The sequence below is a fragment of the Eptatretus burgeri genome, chromosome 18, assembly GCF_056783735.1.
Source record: "Eptatretus burgeri isolate ZD-2024b chromosome 18, Ebu_testis_v1, whole genome shotgun sequence".
Classification (NCBI taxonomy): domain Eukaryota; kingdom Metazoa; phylum Chordata; class Myxini; order Myxiniformes; family Myxinidae; genus Eptatretus; species Eptatretus burgeri.
In genome coordinates this window covers 23,412,676-23,433,300 of record NC_140978.1, presented here as the reverse complement: position 1 = coordinate 23,433,300, position 20,625 = coordinate 23,412,676, and the positions used below count along the sequence as shown (strand labels likewise).

The following is a 20,625-nucleotide window of genomic DNA, read 5'->3' as shown; positions in this document are numbered from 1 at the left end:
GAAAGTGCAGAAACAACACCCTTGATTCCCTTAAAGAATTTTAAAAGGTAGCCTCCTACATGTTGTTGGGCCTTAGCAGTTCTGGGCAGTGATCCAACAGATTCCAGGTAGCCCAGCTGCCCGATCAGCAAGGCCATTTCAAACAGTCAACAAGACCAGCTGTGTTGTAACAGTGCCAGCCCTTTGGCTGGAAAAACAAGTTCCTTGACAGTGCACAGATAAACATTGGGAAGATTTATCCTTTCCCCATTTCCAATTAACTCAAGAGTTTTAACCAAACACTAGTAGACATGTTTGGTTGCTGTTAGAGTACATACAATCCCCGACACATACACATATACATACACATACACACACACATCCACATATATATATATATATATATATATATATATATATATATATATATATATATATATATATATATATATATATATATATATATATATATATATATATATATTCAGTGGCCCAACAGGGCTTGAACTCAGGACTTTTTGGGTCCCAAGCCGCTGCCCTAACCACTGCGCCAACACCAGGCTTAACAAAAAAATGAAGTTCGTTATATCTCAGAGACTATGAGTCAGATATACATGAAACTGGTATGCTAGGTTCATGGTATGTCCTAGTTATGTGTGAGAAAGAACCGTTGCTATGGACCCCTCCGTTGGCTAGCAACGGCCGAAAAACCTCTAAATGTGGGGGTATTTTAACGAAAAAACAATCTGCAGCATTAACCCTTGAAGCTAGAATCATGAATTTTCTTGTGCTTAATCCTCAGGTCATTCCCCATCGAACAGGCCCATCGCGTCAGGTTCTATTGGGTAGTCGACTACTCATGTCCGCCTACCGGCTTGTCTGTCTGTCTGTCTGTCCCGAGCATAGCTCCATGGGTTTTGATCCGATCCTGATAAAATTTTGGTGGGAGGTTTATATCATGATGTAGTTGTGTTTTCATGAGAATGGGCGTGCTGCGCCCATTATGGGCGGAGCCACGCCCAAAAAACGTGTTTTTAGGGGGTAGCCGATTTCAATTTGCATCTTCTCCGAGGGGGTTTGTCGAATCTGACGGGTTTCGGTATTTGGTTCGCCCAATGGCACCTGCATAGCCCCACATAGCTCGATTTTTCATTTTTGTCCCAAGGTCAAGGTCACAAGGCCACGAACTTAGAAAATTGCGAATTTTTACATAAAAATCCATCTTCTCTGAGAGGCTTTGTCGAATCTGGCAGGGGTTTTGGTATTTGGTTAGCCCAATGGCACCTGCATAGCCCCACGGAGCTCGATTTTTCATTTTCGTCCCAAGGTCAAGGTCACAAGGTCACGAACTTAGAAAATTGCGAATTTTGACTTAAAAATCATGCGACCGCCCAAACTTGGAGAGCTCGGATGACAATATTTTTTATGCATAATTTTGGGGTCATTCCCCACCTAAAGTCTTGAAAACATTTTGCTCTATCTCAAACACCTTCCCCGTGGCGCCCCCTTCAAGTTTGTTTTCACGCTAATTTCATCAAAGTATGGATAATCTGAGGAATGCGAAATGCTATATAGCCTATATGACGTTATATTGTTCCTGGAATGTTCCGGAGGAAGTTTTGCACCAAAGGTCATAATCCTTGACCTTTGACCTTTAAAGTTCACAAAGGTCAAATTTTCAAAGTTGTGGGACTCAAACCGGGTTTTCGACCTTCTTCGACGAACTAACTCCAATAAGCTATTGCACGTATCCTGTTTCCTTATTTTAATGTCCACAACATTGTTTTGTAACCTTTAAAGGCTATGCAAAGGTCAAATTTTGAAATCCTTGACCTTTGACCTTTAAAGTACACAATGGTCAAATTTTCAAAGTTGTGGGAATCGAACCAGGTTTTCGACCTTCGACGAACTAACTCCAATAAGCTATTGCACGTATCCTGTTTCCTTATTTTAATGTCCACAACATTGTTTTTTGACCTTTAAAGGTTATGCAAAGGTCAAATTTTGAAAGTTGTTGAACGAAACCGGGTTTTCGACATTTTGCAGCAAATAACCTGTCACCCGTACCACATCATGTTGATCATTTTTATAACTTGGTCAAAAATTATCATATTGTCTCATCCTTGACTTCTGAAACAATCTACATCGTCAAATACCGCTCGTGAACCATTGCCGTCTCCAGACTTGTTTGATTTATTTTCAATAAAACCCCGTATTTATTTAAGTTGTTTGTGTTGTTTATTTGTCGTGGGTTTGAGTATAACCCCGTGTCCTCCATCCGGGTGAACGCTTCTGCTACGTGCTTTGCCGCCTTCCCATCCTGCACACACCAAAATCTCCCGAGAATCTCAGCAATAAGACTCCAAAGGAGAAAACCATTTGGCCATCCGTCCAGGAAGGGGACTCCCCCCTTCCCCCCCCCCCAGACACAACAGTACATTGAATGCTGTGCCACCTGTGTCATAGAACTTTAGGGACAGGTGCACCTCACCTGGATTTAGGTTTATGCACATCTTCATGAAATGAACCTTAAATGTTTTTAAACACTTTCAGTGTAAATTTTAAACACCTTAGTGTACCAATCCATACACTGGTTGAGCAGTGGATGGAATCAAAAGAACGCTATTCGAAGTATGCTAACCACTGTGAGAAGCAAGGAGAAGGTGACCTTTCTGTTGTGAACCCTCTTTTGCTCCGATGAAGGGTTAATGCCCGAAACGTCAACTTCCCCTTGCTTTCTACGACGAATAGCATACAGTAAACAATTTTGTTAATGCTTTGATTGAAGAATAAATGGTGGTGTTGTATTCATCCGCAATACTATAAATTGAATAATATAAACCCATGTTTGACCAGTCTTGGTCTATCCTCCCAATTGGGAAACATTGTTCAGCCGCTCCTTCAAAGTGAGATTAAAACAATCTATTATGACAGCTTTCCCGTCGTTATTATCCCACGCACACAAAGCGAAAACCAGGTTTAAGCAATTGGATCACTTCTGTCCGTCCGTCCTTCCACAAACGTCACTTTATGATTGGAGAACAGCTCAATTTCAAGCAATTGGATCACTTCTGTCCGTCCGTCCTTCCACAAACGTCACTTTATGATTGGAGAACAATTCGATTTCAAGAGAACGTTATATTTTGAACACGAATCGGAAAACGAACTTGAAGTACTGTATAGCAGTACTTTGGCTCTTAATTTGTCCTGATCGTGCATGCACAAAGAGCGAGATAATTTTTTTTACTCTGTCTGCCCGCCTGAATGTCAAACAAAATTGAAAATAACTCCAAACAGGAAACTCACTGTTTGTAACTACGTCATAAAGGACACAAACAACAGGGACAAAGAACTCACGTAACTTGTTAAATAAGGTGGTGTAAAAGACGCTGCATCAACGGTGATAAACTTCAGGAATGTTTTTTTTTCTTTTCCTCCACCACCTTTAAATCTTTATTTATTTCAATTTAGTTAAATGCAGCACGTGAATCCTGCCGAACTCAAATTGTCTTTTTGACACTTTCAGAACCCTTCATTTAGCAGTACTTGGCCAAAATATTATGGCATTTTTGTGTCATTATGACCAATCGTATTTGCCGTTTCCAGACCCCGCCCATGTCCTCGTTTCTCAAGACTGCGTGGGGTAAGGTTTTCTATGAACTTTTGAGTTACTTGTTAGTTTTACATCAAAGAGAGGTTTAAGTGCCGCAGCAACTTGCACAGCATCCATATCAGTGGCAACACTGCAAGCGCTGAAAACCGGTCATCCCTTGAATTCCCCGAGTTGTTATTTACCATCTGCATTTCAGTATTTTTAAAATTAGATGTTTAGTACTATTATTATCTGTACTATTATTAGCGCTATTTCCGATACCACCAATGAAGCCCTCGTTTCTCGCTCAAGTGTAAGAAATGACATTTTCAGGAATGCATCTCCATATAAACAATGGTATAATGACCCCTTTTACCACATTTTCGATTAGTGTTCTCTTCTCCAGGAACACATCCTGAGTGCTGAGATATTATTGCACTCCGTTGAGAAAATTAGTGGTTTTTATATGATTAGTTAAAAGTCTGATCTTATTTTGATCAGGAAGTCCTGCAGAAGCATTTCTCAACTCACTTTTCATTTTCATCCTGCATCAGCATTCTTCCATGCCTGGATTTTCTCTTTTTTTGAGGCTTGAGTTCATGTATTGATCAAAACATTTTTATACTAAAATGGTACCACCAAATGTTAAGGCTTTCAGCAAAGCCAATAGACATGTTTTTTTGCTGAAATACCAACCCATTTTCCAACTAGAACGGCACGCGGTGGAGCGTGTACCTCCACCAGGCTGAGCAGTTTTCGTTTTGTATTCCCCTGATAGGCTGGATCTGCATCTGAACCTTTACCAAAATCTAATCAGCTTGTTCTTGTCACCTACTCAACTCATCCACCAGGTTTCTTCCGAATCCGACCATAACTGTTTGAAATATTGTGTGATACTGTATACTGTACTGTATATAGTTTTTGGCAATAACTCTCGCTGGTGAAGAATCGCTGAGAAAATAAAAAAAATTCGGATCCATATCCAGATCTGCACCAAAATCGAATCAATTCCTTGTTATCACACACCCAAGCTGCCCATGAAGTTTCATCTGAATCAGTTAAGTTTTTGAGATATCCTGCTGACAAACAGGGGTGAAAACATAACCTCCCTCCACCTTCGGTGGCGAACATAATAATTCATTAGCATCACTGAAGATTGCGATCTTTATGGAGTAATGTCAAAATCATTCTGGTGTAAGATGATGTTTCTTGCTTTCTGCAGCTACACTTCTCATGTATTGGCACTTGTTAGTACAACATGTACCTGAAGATTAATGAGCATTCGCATAATTTGTCATAGTTTCAAAACAGTAAATCAGTACCATGAGCTTGATTACCAAAGGTATGGTAATCGTGAAAAATAAATCCCTAACGTTTGGGTTTCTCTACTTTCACAGACAACTCAAACACTATTAATTTGAAGGTCATTGAACACCGGCGAACTCCAGCCACTGTGCAGGAGTATGAAGTCCCTGTGTTTACACAGTGCTGGGATTATGATGCCAGCCAGTGGGATCTCACTACACAACAGGTGACCTGTTCTACATGCTTAACTGTGGTTCATTTAAGTTGGGAATTTGTTCATTTTCCTCCTTGTGTGTTATTTAAATTGGGCACAGGAAACGTCTGGCCCACATAACGTCTTGATAATTCCCACTTGGTCACAGAAAGAGAGAAAAGTTCAGTACTGTATATTTAGTTGCGATTATGTAGGAAGGGATGGCAGGATAACGTAGAGGGATGCAGACTTGCTTCTGAACTGTCTTGCATGGATTTGAATCTCGACCCATCGATAAACCACCTACCTGGCGTTTTGCATGCAGGGTGATTCATCGATGTGTGTTCTATTCCTCGGATGGCCGTTAAACTGGCTGTCCTGTTTGGCCGTTAAACTGGCTGTCCTGTTTGCTAGCATTAGTTGGACATGAACGGCCCCCACAGTGTCATTCATGAAGAGAAGGCAAGCTCTTGCCGGTACCGTGAACAAATGACAAATCCCTGCACTTGCAGTCAAGTATCCTTGAAATGTGTTGTGTTTGTGGAACACACCCCCTCCCTCGACCCACCAGACAGGCTTTCAGGTTTTTTTGTTTTGGGAAATGTATTTCCATTTTAAAAACGACTTTTGAATCACTTCTCAACAATGGAAGAAAGATTTTTTTTTTCACAGGGTTTGCGTGAAATTGTTTTGTACCCACCTTTCATCACTCATCTTGGACATGCATTTGATGTAAAGTTTTTAGATGCATTTCCCAGTTGTTTCCAAAGGTCAAAACTATTTCGGTAACTCTTTAATCATGTAGAAGCTGAAATTATTCGATCAATAGTCCAGTCAAATTAGGAAATAACCCGTCACAAATTGCAATAGTAATGATTCCAAGACTATTCAACTCAGAAATATGTCTGAAATAACATATCCAAAATGTAATTGAATACACAGTTGGGAACAGTGTCTAATTTGCATAAATGCAAAATGGTCGCCAGAAACCGGTTTAATCGAAGTTTCAGCCATTATTTAAGCTATTATCATGGTGATAACTGACTATTGTTGTTGGTGGTATCACAAATAGAAGGCCAGCGTATAGCTGGGGCAATGTATACATGGAATTTTGGAAATCTGCAAAAAAACAATTAAAACAATAATCAATAAAAATGGCTAAATTATAAGTGAAAAATTGTAAAAGAGTATGATCGATGAATAATGAAACATTCATTTGTCATTAAATTACACTGGTCATAACATGATGATGCATATCCCTACACAGGATATCTGTTACTCTATTCAGATAAATACATCATACAAAATCATAAATACAGGTAAATCACTTTTAAGCATGATATTGTTAATGGTGTACGTATAAAATGGATATTGGGTTATGACAAATATGAAACTTTTATGCGACGATCCTCTGCATGTGGCCCCTCATGTCAGTTGCTCCAGCAATGTTAACAGGGCTAACTGTAGTGTCGTGATAGTGGTGCTTCGAAGGCAGACACGAGCGGGGGAACAGTTCAACCCGGCTTTGTTGCACGAGCGGGAGCGTGAGCGTACGTTGCCCGTAACTCCCCTTTATTACGTACTCGATGCACTCTACAAGCCACAACGACTACAGCAACCACTACAACGCCTAAGGCGGCGCGCACTCCTATACCCCCTGCACGCACGTGATCACGCCCACCACTTCTCCACATCATGCCCTGCCCCCGCAGGCCCGCTACACCACACAGGATATCTGTTACTCTATTCAGATAAATACATCATACAAAATCATAAATACAGGTAAATCACTTTTAAGCATGATATTGTTAATGGTGTACATATAAAAATGGATATTGGGTTATGACAAATATGAAACTTTTATGCGACGATCCTCTGCATGTGGCCCCTCATGTCAGTTACTCCAGCAATGTTAACAGGGCTAACATGACTAATGGATTGATATATGTATGTGATCCATCAGTGCTATGTACTAGATAAGGCACGTATTCATTGTATTATTGTGAACCCTCTCTATTTCCAGGGTGAGTCATGATGTATGAAGAGCTGAGTTGTGTTTTATGCCAGAAATCCATATCGTAAGACCAACCAAGCTCCCAACTCACTGCAAAGGGTTGTGATGGCATCAATCGAGCAAGTACAGCCAGACACATTAACATTAATGTTCTACCTGGACAACATGTCCACCAGAACTGTCGCCAAGTTTATACAAACCTTCATTACATAGAGCAATCCAACCGTAAGAGACTTGGTGATCTTCCTTCATCCAATGACAAACCATCTTTGCGATCATCAGTGGGTTTATTTGATTATGCCAGTCACTGCCTCTTTTGTGGCCAGGGTGATTCCCGAGAAGGCAGGAATCCCGATTTGAAACTCATACCCATCAGAACATTAGATTTCCAGGAGAGTATTCTACAAGTATGTGACAAAAGAAATGATGAATGGTCAAAAACAGTCCAGGGGAGAATCAAAGCTGTCCATGATTTACATGCTGCGGATGCCGTATATCACAAGACGTGCAGCAATAATTTCAGAACCAACAAAGATATTCCTGTAAAATTTCAACATGATGATAATACATCTGTGAAACGTATGAAATGGGGAAGACCACATCATGTCATGCAAGCTGAAGCATTTAAAGATGTAATGCATAACTTTGGACACAATGATGATGAACAGACCACCATAAAATATCTTATCGACAATATGGCAGAGTTCCTTTCAGACTCCAACGTTCCACCATATTATCACACTTACATGAAAGACCAAATACAGAAGAAGTTCGGAGATAAAGTCATCATCACAGAGAAGTGCTGCCACCAACATCAGCTGCTGCGGCATACCATAGTCAACGTGTGTACCTTCAAGTTCAGGAGTGGATGGGTAAAGCAGCTGATATGTCACCAGAAGATTGGGGCTGGTACAAACAAGGTGATAAATTGTTGCCCATCCTGACCGACAAAGAACCAGCTCCAACATCATTGCTCGAGTTGGTGAGATGTAACTGTAAATCTGGTTGCAGTACCAGACAGTGCACATATCGCAAAAATGGACTGGAATGCTCCACGGGTTGTGGACACTGCCGAGGCATGTGTACAGATATGTCACAGATCGAAGATGACGATGTTGATGAATGAATGAGCAACATATAAGACTATTGATTCAAGTAGAACCATGTCTTTGCTGTATTATATTATATAAGTTATATGTGACAATAAGTCATATGGTTACGTTGACATCGAGCCGCATGTTTCATTTTCATGATTAATCTACTTTCTACTCATGAAGTGTTAATTTGTATATCTAACTTCAATATACATGTATGCCATATAACGAAGTATATGTGATATAGATTCTTATTTGTACGATTATGTATTTGAACATGAGCTTCCTTATTCATATCTTAGGTCAGATGTGTGGATGAATCATTTAAATATATTCTATATGTGATACAGGTATATTCCAAATTCAATTTTTGGCAATAATCCATTGTGAACCAAATAAATTATTAAATATGTCAAAGGTCAGTTATAATTTCAATACAAGGCGATAATGATTGAAATTGGTAGCTTATTCAAACTTTCGAGCTAATTCTGTATCAGATGATTGAACTTACCTTGTTTGACATGCACATGCAAAATAATGTTTTGACATTAAACTTTATAATATGCTTTTTTTTGTCTCTCATTCTCTCATAAAACTTCCATACACTCTCAACCTCAATCCATGTGTAATGTCATCTCCAGCTGGGCATCATGACCTATTGTCCCCATTATGACAAGTAATCTTTCTTAACAATAGCAATACTGGATTTTATTAATGACCATTAAGTTGATTCTAAACGTTTCGTTGATTGTAAAACAAAATGTGACACCAAAATGAAGCTTCTAAAACATTTGGTTGTTGATAAATGTATAGATATTTATATGTAGTTTCTCACTATTACTGATTACAGCATCTGCCCATGTCACACGTTTTTGTGTTTCTGAATGGCCATAAATCCCCCACAATATTCTATTTAACATAACATGACTGGTAAAAAAATAATCAGAGATATGGACTGGGGTGTTTTACCTTGTGAATGACTCCATAGAAATGTTCAGGACCAATGTATGTCATATTTACATCAAAATAACTACAAAAAGCCCTTTTAATGGTGGCCATCTTGGATTTGTTTCATAGTTACAAATAAAAATATTTCAATTTGGATTAATATACAATACAAACGAATATTTAGTTACTCATATAACAGTTTTGTCATTATTGCAACACCTACAGACTGATAAGGAAACAATTGTATGAAGTTAGATGGTTTCAAGATTTTGGTGGCGACCATCTTGGATTTATACAAATTTGACAGTCTTCCCATAATTTGATTCACCAAAACTTTTGATATGTATTTCAAGTCACTTTTCTGTGTCAAATAATATAGTACTCGTTACTATTGCAATTTGTGGTGGGTTAACGCCTTATTTGGCCTAATTTGACTTGACTACAACACTGGCCTGTACATCTCTGTTTCGTTTCCCCAAGACTTGTTCTTTTGCTCTTCCAGATATTACCTTGCATCGACGGTTTCCGCCATTTGCGAAAAATCTCCGACGAAGCCGACGTGGAATTGAACTTGGTTAGAATTGCAGTGCAAAACCTGCTGTGAGTGGTTTGTGAGATTTACCAAAGTGTGGTCGCCTTAATTTCTTTTCCACGTACTTTTCTCCAATACACACGGTTTCCACATTTCATGATTATCTTGTTGCAGATATTATGGCGTCGTTGCAATCGTGCCCATCTTCCAGGTGCCTTAAGCTTCCATTTTCTTTTTAACTTTGTAAATTTTGGAGTATTTATTTGGGTCGTAAATGGTAAATGACTGTTTATTGTGCACACACCTGTTTAGTTTTATTTATTTGTAGCAAAAACTGACACGAGAAAGATGACGGTCTGTCTGCCCTTTCCTTAGTACTCAAACGTGTACTGTGCCACACCAAGACTGCAACTGCTTGCCGAAGATGCTTCATTGCAGGATGAGTGTTTAACCTACATCACTAAACCAGGCAAGGCGCTCATTGGGCTCACTCTCACCAAAACAACATACTGGTTTTTCATCAGAGCAATTGCAATGAGCTTGACACATCAGTCACCGAAGCGTGACTTTGCTCTTAACTCTACATTCGGATATTACAGTAAACACCAGGAAAAAAAAAAACACGTTTCCTTTTATAATTTTTAACCCGTGCGTGCCCGAAGTGAAAACGGAGTTAAGCAATTGGTCTGTCTCTGTTCACAAATGTCAGTTTATGATTGAGCAACAACTTGACTTAAATTGAATGTTATATTTTGAATACCAATCGGAAAACAAACTGGAGCTTAGCATTACTTTGGCTCTGAATGTCTCGATCGCGTATGCGTAAAGAGAAGTGAGATAATTGTTGAACTCTGCATGTCTATCTGGCAGTCAAACAAAATTGAAAATCATTCCAAACAGGAAATTTACTGTTTTTAAGGATGTTATAAAGGACACAAACAACAAGCACGAATAACTAATGTAACGTGTTAAACAAGGTGGTGGAAGAGGTGCTGCATCGACGGCGTTAAACTTTCAAAAAAAGAAATTCTACAACCTTTGAAATCTTTTTTTTATTCCAATTGAATTGTATACTTAAACACTGTAGAACACAAATGGTCTTATTGTCATTTTCAAAAACCTTTTGTTTAGCAATACTTGGACAAAATATTACATTTTAAATAATCTCAACCAATCAAATTTGCTATTCGCAGACCCTGCCGCCCATGTCCTTATTTCCCAAGACTGTGTCGGGTAAGGTGTTCTCTGAGCTCCCGAGTTAATCCTGCTATTTCTTGTACAGCACATACATGTAGTTCTGTCGAATAGACGCCTTTCAACAAAGTCAATTCTGATTGGATGTTCTCTCCTAATGTGTCATCACCTCCCAGTGGTCTAGGTGGGAGAAGCCTGTTCAGTGTTCAGCTCTCCAATTGGAGGTTGCAGAGTCTGAGGCAGAGCTGCTAAGGCTGTTGTTTGTGCAAACAAGAAGAGGAACACAAACTCGTCTCATGATCACGGATGGTTATGAAGAAGATTCCACAACAGCCTTAGTGGCTCCGCCTCAGACTCTGCAACCTCCAATTGGAGAGCTGAACACTGAACAGGCTTCTCCCACCGAGACCATTGGGAGGTGACGCAGCAGTCGAGAACATCCAACCAGAATTGACATGTAGTTCTGGTTATTATTTGGGGGTGGGGGGAGGGGGGTGTTGCATTACTCATGTCAGGACGTTTTAGCTACAAACTGTCACAAGAGCCATGACATCTGCAAAAGTGGCAGATTTTTTATCCCTTATTCTCTCATACACATCACACTTGACTTGTTCCTCTTTTCTTTTGACCTCTGTCCTCATCTCACACCCCCATCCCTTCTCAAATTACTTCACTCCTCCAAACACCCCCTTCCTACCTATGCGTTTGAAAATAAATAGCCCGTTTGCACAAAACACATCAGATGAAGAGCGTGTATAGAGGAAGTGAAGGCAAGGCAGGAATGCAATCACCCTGAAAACATTGTGACGTGTCTTATTAATTAAATAATTTGTTTAAATAATTGCGCCCGCCACCGAAGGACATTATGTTTTCACCCTTTTGTCTGTCTGTGTGAAGGATATCCCAAAAAGTTGTGGACGGATCCGGATGAAATTTGGTGGGCAGGTTGGGTGTGTGACAAGGACGAACTGATTGGATTTTGGTGAAGATCTGGATCCGGATCCGATTCCTAGAATTTAAGTGATTCTTCACCATCGAGAGATAGGGCCAAAATGATATGTAGCAAGATATCTCAAAGTTGTGGACGGATCCGCACGAAATTTTGTGGGCAGGTTGGGTGTGTGACAAGAAATAATTGGTTAGATTTTGGTGAATATCAAAATCCAGATACGAGAATTATTTAATTTCACAAAGGGATTCCTCACCATTGAGAGGTAGGGCCAAAAACGATATTATAGCATGATATTTCAAAAATGTATTGAGCCCGATATGTCTTTATGGATCAAGCATTGCGGGGTGGAGGTATGTGCTCAACCAAGTGCCCTTCTCGTTTATTTTTGAACGCCAGAACAAATAAGAAAGTGAGTGCTCAAAGGAAGTTAACCCCCTTCCCCTTTTTCAGGATACAGAAAAGCGACATTACGTGCTGCTTTCCTGTTGTACTCAAGCCTCAGTCCAGGCACGACGGTGCGGGACCTGTGTTGTCGACACGCACCACACCTGCAACACATTGATGAAAGGTGCCAAAATACAATTTTTTTTCTTTCCTTCTTCCTCTCCTTTTTTGATAAAATAATGAAATTTACCTGTATGAGATACAGGAAATGGGGAGGAAGTAGATAGGAAGGAGGGATATATATGTGCATTGAGGTTTGAGAGCATGTCTATTCTCAAGGTTCAGGAAACAGGTTGTCACACCCATTTTTTGTCACCTTTGTGTCTTGCCAAGATGAGGCATTTGTTTCCATATCCCATTCCACCTTTCAACGGTTGATCCCCTTTTCAAAGGCTGTTTCTACAGTTGCAGCTTTCAGTGATAGTTCAAATCTTATATTCCCCCTTAAGAATTAAGGCTATATTTGGTTATTACCCCCTTCAAGCCATATTTGGTTTGGATTGGCAAAACACTCTTTCAGAGTGAATGAACAATCAAAACACCTGTATCTTTCCTGGTGGCCTGTATCACATGGCCCATTGCTTTCTTCGTACTGTTTTTCTTTGTAGACGGGAGGTGGTGGGAGAGGAGAAGTGAAAGGTTGGGATGGGGGCAAAGTTGGGGGTGGAGGAATGGGGAAAGGTGGAAGGAGGGGGTGAGGTGGAGCAAAGGAGGAATAAGGATCGTGGAGATTGGGGGGGTGAGGAACTGGGGGAAAGGAGGTGGAAGGGGAAGGAAGGAACTGGGGGAGGTGAGGGGTGCGGGGAGGAACTGGGGAAGGTGCAGGTTGTTGGGGGGGGGGGTGGGTTAAAGGCAAGTGGAGAAAGGAGGGAAAGGGATTGGGGATAGCGGAGTGGAGTGAAACAGTAGTTGGTTGGGGGGGGGGGGGAGAGACAGACAGAGAATGAATCTCGTTTTAAAAGGACAGGCAATTGTGTGCATTCCCCTGAACAAATTCCCAATTCGTGCCCTAAGTTACATTATCCTGAACGGAGTGGTGATCTGTCCAGCTCAATCTTCAGATACAGAAACATCTTGTGAGCCAATGGATGCTCTGGCAAAGGGTATACGATTGCAAGTCATTAAAATTGAGATACTCACCTGATCCACCCTCATGTTGAATATTGCTACCTTTCAAGGAAACTTGTGCAGTTTGGTCTCATGAAGGGCTTCATTCGTCGGCTGCACAAGATACCACTGAAGCTGCCAGCTGAAGGTCGGGGAAAAATATCACGTTGGTTTAACGGCTGTCATTGCTATGATGAAATCTGCTGCAAGAAAGGTATTCCTGATCCTTTTGAAACGCTTCGACACAGATCTTTTGTCACTGCATTAACACTGCGTTCTGGTTTCTCTCAGGTTTAAGTTACAAAGAGCTCGAGGAAAAAACTGAACATGATCCCGGCATCATCATCTTTTGGAAGTAATACCTGGGACACTTCCAGCAGTTTTGCACTTTTTTACAAGTTTGGAGTGGTGCATTGCTATTGTCAGTGTTCAACTGTTTGCTTGCATTTGATAAACAATTTTGAATTGTCATTTTGATTGTTTTTTTTTTTTTTTTTTTTTTTAACTCAACTCAAGAATACATAGAACACTCTCCAACAAGAATCCTTCGTTAATACGAAGCATGGGTAGTCAGGTGATGGATGTTAAGCTCAAAAGGTAAAATAAAAAGAACATTTATTAAGGTTCTAGCCAAAGGTTCATCGAGACTCAAAAAATTCAAATCCTACTTACAAAAATAGTCCATATAATACATACAAATATTGTCACTTTAAATACACAATCTCCAGTGGAGAACAATGACTAAAAGTCACAAGAAGCAAAAGTTAATTTGAACCTTTTTTGTTTTTGTTTTTTTCCTCCTCTTCCCACTTCATTCCGATTGCTTATTCCACTCACTTACTGGGAAATTAAAAACTAAATAAATACAAGCCAGAAGGAGCAAAGTCCAGGGAACATTTTTCATGAAAGCTTCACTCGTTCAAGGACAATATGATGTCATCCTCCAGGTCAGATGTGTCATCATCGGCTGTGGGAGAATAAAAGTGTGTTCGAGACATTGCTGAAGGATTGTTAAAATAAAATAAAAACATTTGCAATTGATGTACGCATGATGAGGGGCCAACTGGGCAGGGAGTATACATTTCTTTTTCTTTGTTTTCTTTATTGATGAGGCTTGTTTTTAAATGCTGCTCAAAGCACAAACAGGAGGAAGCTTTATATGATTAATTAAGGACCAGACAGACTTTACACCACATATTTTTGCAGAATTTAGACCATTTGGTTGCCCAAACCTTGCAAATTCAGCATCTTCCGTTTGGGGTTTACCACAACCAATAGGACCATCCCATGATTATGCCAAAAAATAAAAAGGCATTTGGAGGCACAGTGGCCAACCCCAAGTTAAACCCCCACAGGTTAGAATCTGACCATGGTACGAGCCTAAAGTTGTGGTGTGGGGAAATATGGGATCTTTAATTTTTAGTTTCCGTGTGCCAGGACATCCAGTTTTAACATCCCCTCACAATCATCCATTTAAATCGTTAATTTGCTCCGAAGTTTTTCCAAAAAAAAGCAATTGAGGGTTTGCCACAAAATGCCGGCTGTTTCTGAAACTACACTTACAGTCATCATTTCCTCCACTGATGTTGAGGTCCAGGTCTGCTCCATCATCCTGTTGGTCATCATAGTCACCATCATCACCACCACCACCACCGCCGCCGTCGTCGTCGTCATCATCGTCATCTCCTCCAAGCAAGCCTTCCAGTTCCTCCATGTCGGACTGATCAAAATCCTCGTCGTCTGCTTCATCCACTGCATTATCAACACTCTGCTCTTCACGAGCATTCTCTTCTCCTGTAGGCAAATCCTCAGAGTCCAGCTCTTCCAACTCTTCCTCTAAATCATCCTCAGAGTCATCTTCATCATCATCATCCTCTTCTTCCTCTTCTTCCTGACAGTGAAAAGTAGGAAATTTGTTGCAGCTGGCTCATTTCACTGGAATCACTTTCAATCAGAGGCATCAACACCGTTATTTCCTTTCGGTCCAAACCCACCTGCTCCTCCTCCTCCTCTTCTTCCTCAGCTAAACGTTGCCGTCCAACCTCATAGAGGCGACAGACACTGTCCATGGGCAATGAATCCAACCCTTGCTGGTTCTAAAAGCAAGAAAGGACAGTCCGAAGGCTGAGGCCTCAGGAAGAAATAATTTCATACATTACTAGAACGGCACTCTTCAACATCGACTGATATGCCTCCGTCCACATTATTACATCATTATAATACTCTTTTCAAGGTAGATTCAAATCCCTTTAGCTGTTCTCAAGTATCACATTTTTACATGACATGATCTCTGACCTTTGACCTCTTGATGCCAACATCTAACCGGTTCATCTTTGCATCATAATATAAACTTGAACGAAGTTTGGTCCAAATCCCATCAATGGTTCACAAGTTAGCGTCGTAACACAATTTTTGCCGAACAAGACCTCTGACCTTTTGACCTCTTGCCCCCATAATCGAATAAGTCCATCTTTGCATCATTATACATACTTGTACCAAGTTTGACTTGGATTTCTTCAGCTGTTCTTAAGTTATCGCTCTAATGAAAACCTATCACGGACGGACAACCTGAAAACATGAGTCGCCAAAGGCATAAATGATAAAGATCAACCAATTCCTACTTTACACTTTTTATCTTCACAAAAGTACATGCCCTGAATGACTGTCAGAATGCAAACGTTTTTAGCACAAAAAACATGATGTATTAATCGCCACCACCCTTATTGCAGCAACACAGGGATAAAATTGGATTAATGTGGTGTTGATGTCGCATGGTCATGATTGGCCAAACGGCCTCTTTCGGTGTTTAAAGTTCCTGGTGTATAGCTATCACAGCTGGAAATGACCGTACACACCTCTATTACAGCGAGGTAGCAGTCTTTAGTGTCCGTGCAAAGGTCGAATATGTTCTTCTTCACATCAACCGTGGCTGCCAATGTCAGGAGGAGCACGTTAGGGATGCACTTTTTCTTAAAGCAAGACCGATTGTAAGACGGTTGTCATTGCTTTTTTTTTTGTACCATAATCAACAAGTTAATCAAATCAGACCTTCAACTTCACATTCCACGTATCTCACTGTGCATTCGTATTCATCGTGGTTACCTACCAATTGGCTTGTAATCTATTGCATCGAATGTTCGGAATGAAGAGCCAAAAGGACTCTTTACTTGTTCTTCTCTGATGTCATCTTCATCATCAGGCTGTAGCATTGCTGCAGGGCATGAAGCATGAGATGACACGGTGGATAATCATGGTCTGCGTAATAATACAGAACGAATGGCAGCAGTATGGTGAAACAAGCCCAAGGGCAATAGCTCTTGGACTCTCAGAAGATTTTACAAACAATCTACCGATTATAAATACAGTTCACAGATTGAATCATATCAACAGTCTGGTCACTTTCCTCCCAATAATAATTCTGTGTGAACAGTATGATACATGAAAACATCAGATACTCATCAACTGGAGGGTCTTCTCAAAAAGTATTTTTTTTTTTTTTTTTTTTTTAGTTCCTTCAACTCTTCTTTCTCCGCAGAACTGTGCAAGCTGTTAGATTTGCTGATGCATGTTAAAATACTGTTCTTCTCGACCTTTAGTACTAGTTCATCAGCAGATTCTGTCATAACATCAATGTCAGTCTTCAGACATTTCTGGTGAGATTTCAAGCCAGCCGTTTCTTCTTCTTCTGGTTTCCTTTTTCTTGCCAGAGCTGGGTTACATTATTTTGCATGCTCTTGCTCATCAAGATAGAGTTTATATTTTGTACATGCACCAGCAGCAGAAATTATCACTTTCTTGCCCAGTTGTATGTTTTGAACTCCTCCCACAGCATTAATATGATCACAGATGATTATTCGGGCTCTGGTTGATTCCTCTTTCAGTTTTTCGACCTCATTCTCTCTATTCACTGAAAACCCTCTTTCTTTCCACTGTTGCTTGGCCATGGGATAATAGTAACAGCTGTTTCACAACAGACCACAGTTTGCCAAAATCCTGTTTCTGTGTTAAATGAGAATGCCACAAATGATCGAGTCCATCTTTCTTTGTGTCAAAGTTTGTGCATCTGAAGGGGGTATCAACTGAAGGCCTTGTCCGCTATTTCAGCAGTGATACACTTTGCATCGACCAAGGTTGTGAGGGCTTTCATCAATTTCACCGAGTCTTTCTTCTCGAAATTCCTCGAGTCAAGACATGCCAAGCTTCGAGCAAGGGGCTACTTTATGGGAGATTTCTCAACCAGCTTGCATCATTTTGGCAAGAAGAATTCTGCATTCCATGAAAAATTCCAATACACCTCTGTCAGACACCTTTTTGGTATGAATGGCTTTCTTCGAATGCTTGTCCGCAGCCAGTCCCACATCTATCTTTGAAAGCTCTGCAAAATGATTTTGGTCACTGGCATTAAAGGAAGACAACTGAAATGCTGTCAGGGAACTTTTCTCACTGCTTTCATGAATCTCTCTCGGATACTGGGTAACGCTCTTCACATCATTGGTGATGTAAGGGAGCATAAGTTGATCTGTTTGATATTTGGTCCAAATTGGTGTAATTTGTTGATAGATAATAGGAGGGAAGCGACTGGAAAAAAGGGACCAAAATTTTGAGTTTGTTTGATCCGAGAGAGGAAAAGCGACCACCATGCTGAAATGATTCTATATACTCCTCTCATCACTCCCAGGGTGGTCGTCTCCTCAACTGTAGCAAGGTCCTTCAAGAGGTCCTTAAGTGCAAAATTTGACAATTTGCCACTGCATCCCTTATGAATCATTATCGAACACTTTTTAACCCGCACTCGCGAAGTGAAATGCGGCGTTAAGCAACTGGCCATGTACGTAGACCATTGTTATTCCCTTTTCCCTGCAACCGCTTGTCGGATTGACACGAAATTTTTCACGATATGTGCAACTGCTCATGCAGAACGTTCAAATGCTAATTATGTCAGAGGTCACAGGGTGTGGCAGCCATGTTGGAAAAAAAGGAGAAATGTTGGATCTCCATCTCCGAAACCACTCCACGGAAAAAAAAAATTGAAACTTGGCACCTTTCAAACACTCCCAATGGGGAATAAGTTTGATTTTTTTAATGTCATAGGTGCCTCTGTTATGACATCATAATTGCATACATCGAACGTTACATTCGATCAGTAAGAAAATTTGAAGGTCATCTAGGGATAAATTGGTCAACAGAAAAAATTGATGTCGTCATCGGTTATGTGGTTCGGCAGCCATTTATAAGTATTTTTTTTTATTCAATAATCCTCTCCAAGATGGCTGAACAGTTAAAGGCGAAACTTTACAGATATTACCGCCTCTCCATGAGGAACAAAACTTCCCCCCCAATGATGCCATAGGTCACATGGTTTGGCAGTCATATTGGATTTACCTTCAAACCTTTAAAATCTTCTCCAGAACAGCTGGACAAAGAGGGGAATTGTCACACGTTCCCCAAGCCTTGGAGATACCAGAGTGTTCATGAATTATTGATAGGTCACATGGTTTGGAAGCCATATTGGATTAATGGGAAATATATTAAAAATTCTCTTAAACCGCTGCATCAACTGGTGCCAAATTTCAAAATTAGGATCGAGTTGTGATGGGGAATATGTTTTTTTTTAAATTTCAATCTGATCGGACGCATGGTCTGGCAGCGCAAATTATTTATGGTATAATATTTTGATTAACTCTTGGACACCACAGCAGACTTGGCTTTCATGGCTGAAAATGTCTTTGAGTTGCTCTTCTTGATTCTTTCAAATAATTTATGCCATTGTTTTCTGATGAGCACTGTTCCACAAACTCTTGAACTCCGCTGTCCATGTGTCCCCTCATTCAGCAGGTCATTCTTCACTTCCTCTGTTGCAACATTTGTAGATATGCACAAAGTTCAAGTTCTAAGTGGTCAAATGCTCAAACTGCCCTGAAATTAAATCAACATCCTCCATCTCATTGCAATCACTTTGGTCCCATTTCCATACGTGTTCACCATTACCCTCGGTTTTGATGCCCATGAACTGTCTTGGTCTGAATGACGTAAGAATGATAAAAATGGAAGAGTCTGGGGCCGGTTGCACTTAATGACCTCTGGAAGGACCTTGCCACAGTTACTGAGGAGACCACCACCATGGAAAGTGATGAGGGGGAATAATTTAAGCATGGTGCTTGCTCTCTCTCTCTCTCTGTCTCTCTCTGATAAAACGAAAGTGAAAATTTTAGGTCTGCACCTCCCTACGATGAGAAGAATTTCAGTCGAGCTCAGGTAAGATGTGATTTGACTAATTCCTGCATGGTGGTAAAGGACTGATTAGCTGGATTGTAATCTTCTTGTTTACCATGTTCACATGCAAACAGACGGTGTCTCAGATTTCAATGCCTCTCGACGAACAGTGGCTGTTGTCTAACCACCTAATTTTGCAAAACTTCAAAGGGACTTTGGCACCCTCTGTGACATTCATGTAGTCTTCTCTACAAGCAGGTGAGTCATAGAACAATGCGTGGAGTGCATGCAAGAGCTTGTCGATACCAATGCCAAACTTCTCCACACCTGTTGGGAATGAAATTCAGCGTGCACGTCTTCAGTTGTGCAGTGTCCAATAAACTTGGAATCAAGATGTCTGGACTTAACTTAATCATTTTCCCAGTCTTTTGTGGAAGTCCAGTTGCTTTTGAATCTTTTTGTTCAGTGGCTCGTCAAATCGGAGCACACGTTTGCTGTCTACGTTCTGTTTCAAGAGGCTTTGGAAATGGGGTGCAAGACCAAAGACATTCAAATAGGCAGTCTTCCTTTCAGCGCACAAACCGGGGAACAAAGCTGCGATCCAGAAACAGTTTATGAAACAGAAGACTCATGTCCTCACACGACTTGTACGAATAGTGAGACTGTCACTTTCACGGTGCAAAGTATCTCGACTTTGAAAATGTCATCTCTTGTTGCATAGTCTGCAATGGATGAGCTGATACTTGTACTGACTGCACTTATTTGAACTTTGATCTGGGTAGTCTGTGGCTGGGATGGATCTGCAATGAATCAACATTTCAGAATGATTCAGCCTAATCTGTCACTCATTTAAATTGTAACCATGATGAAAATAAATATCTCTATGGGGGACAAACAGTTATTTCCCCCAACAAGCGGGGTGAAAATGAGGCATTAGGGAAAAGGGGTCGTGGCCCCCATTCCTGAAGTAGTCCAGTCATGGGGAGCACAACTTAAGTTAACGGCTTGGTCATATTTCATGAAGAGTTTGGTCTGCAAATAACCATCGGTGTCTCAGA

The 20,625-nt window shown here is 40.5% G+C and overlaps 2 protein-coding genes across 10 annotated transcripts in view; one reads left to right on the top strand and one right to left on the bottom strand.

Annotated features, from left to right (window-relative positions):
* Positions 1–13,825, top strand: part of NPRL2 (NPR2 like, GATOR1 complex subunit) — a 51,424-nt gene extending 37,599 nt beyond the window's left edge. For 3 of the 6 annotated variants that reach the window (XM_085863957.1, XM_085863953.1, XM_085863955.1), the window contains 6 exons: positions 4,969–5,102; positions 9,628–9,725; positions 9,832–9,868; positions 10,033–10,126; positions 12,254–12,371; positions 13,426–13,825. In XM_085863957.1, the coding sequence (XP_085720083.1) occupies positions 4,969–5,102; positions 9,628–9,725; positions 9,832–9,868; positions 10,033–10,126; positions 12,254–12,371; positions 13,426–13,651 (707 nt within the window). In that variant the 3' untranslated portion in view covers positions 13,652–13,825. The remainder of the gene's footprint in view (positions 1–4,968; positions 5,103–9,627; positions 9,726–9,831; positions 9,869–10,032; positions 10,127–12,253; positions 12,372–13,425) is intronic. The other 3 variants (XM_085863954.1, XM_085863956.1, XM_085863958.1) reach the window with 2 other exon arrangements.
* A 127-nt stretch (positions 13,826–13,952) lies between these two features.
* Positions 13,953–20,625, bottom strand: part of DCAF1 (DDB1 and CUL4 associated factor 1) — an 80,911-nt gene continuing 74,238 nt past the window's right edge. For all 4 annotated transcript variants that reach the window (XM_085863939.1, XM_085863940.1, XM_085863941.1 and 1 more), the window contains 5 exons: positions 16,461–16,565; positions 16,210–16,283; positions 15,349–15,450; positions 14,918–15,245; positions 13,953–14,321 (listed from right to left, as the gene is read on the bottom strand). In XM_085863939.1, the coding sequence (XP_085720065.1) occupies positions 14,266–14,321; positions 14,918–15,245; positions 15,349–15,450; positions 16,210–16,283; positions 16,461–16,565 (665 nt within the window). In that variant the 3' untranslated portion in view covers positions 13,953–14,265. The remainder of the gene's footprint in view (positions 14,322–14,917; positions 15,246–15,348; positions 15,451–16,209; positions 16,284–16,460; positions 16,566–20,625) is intronic.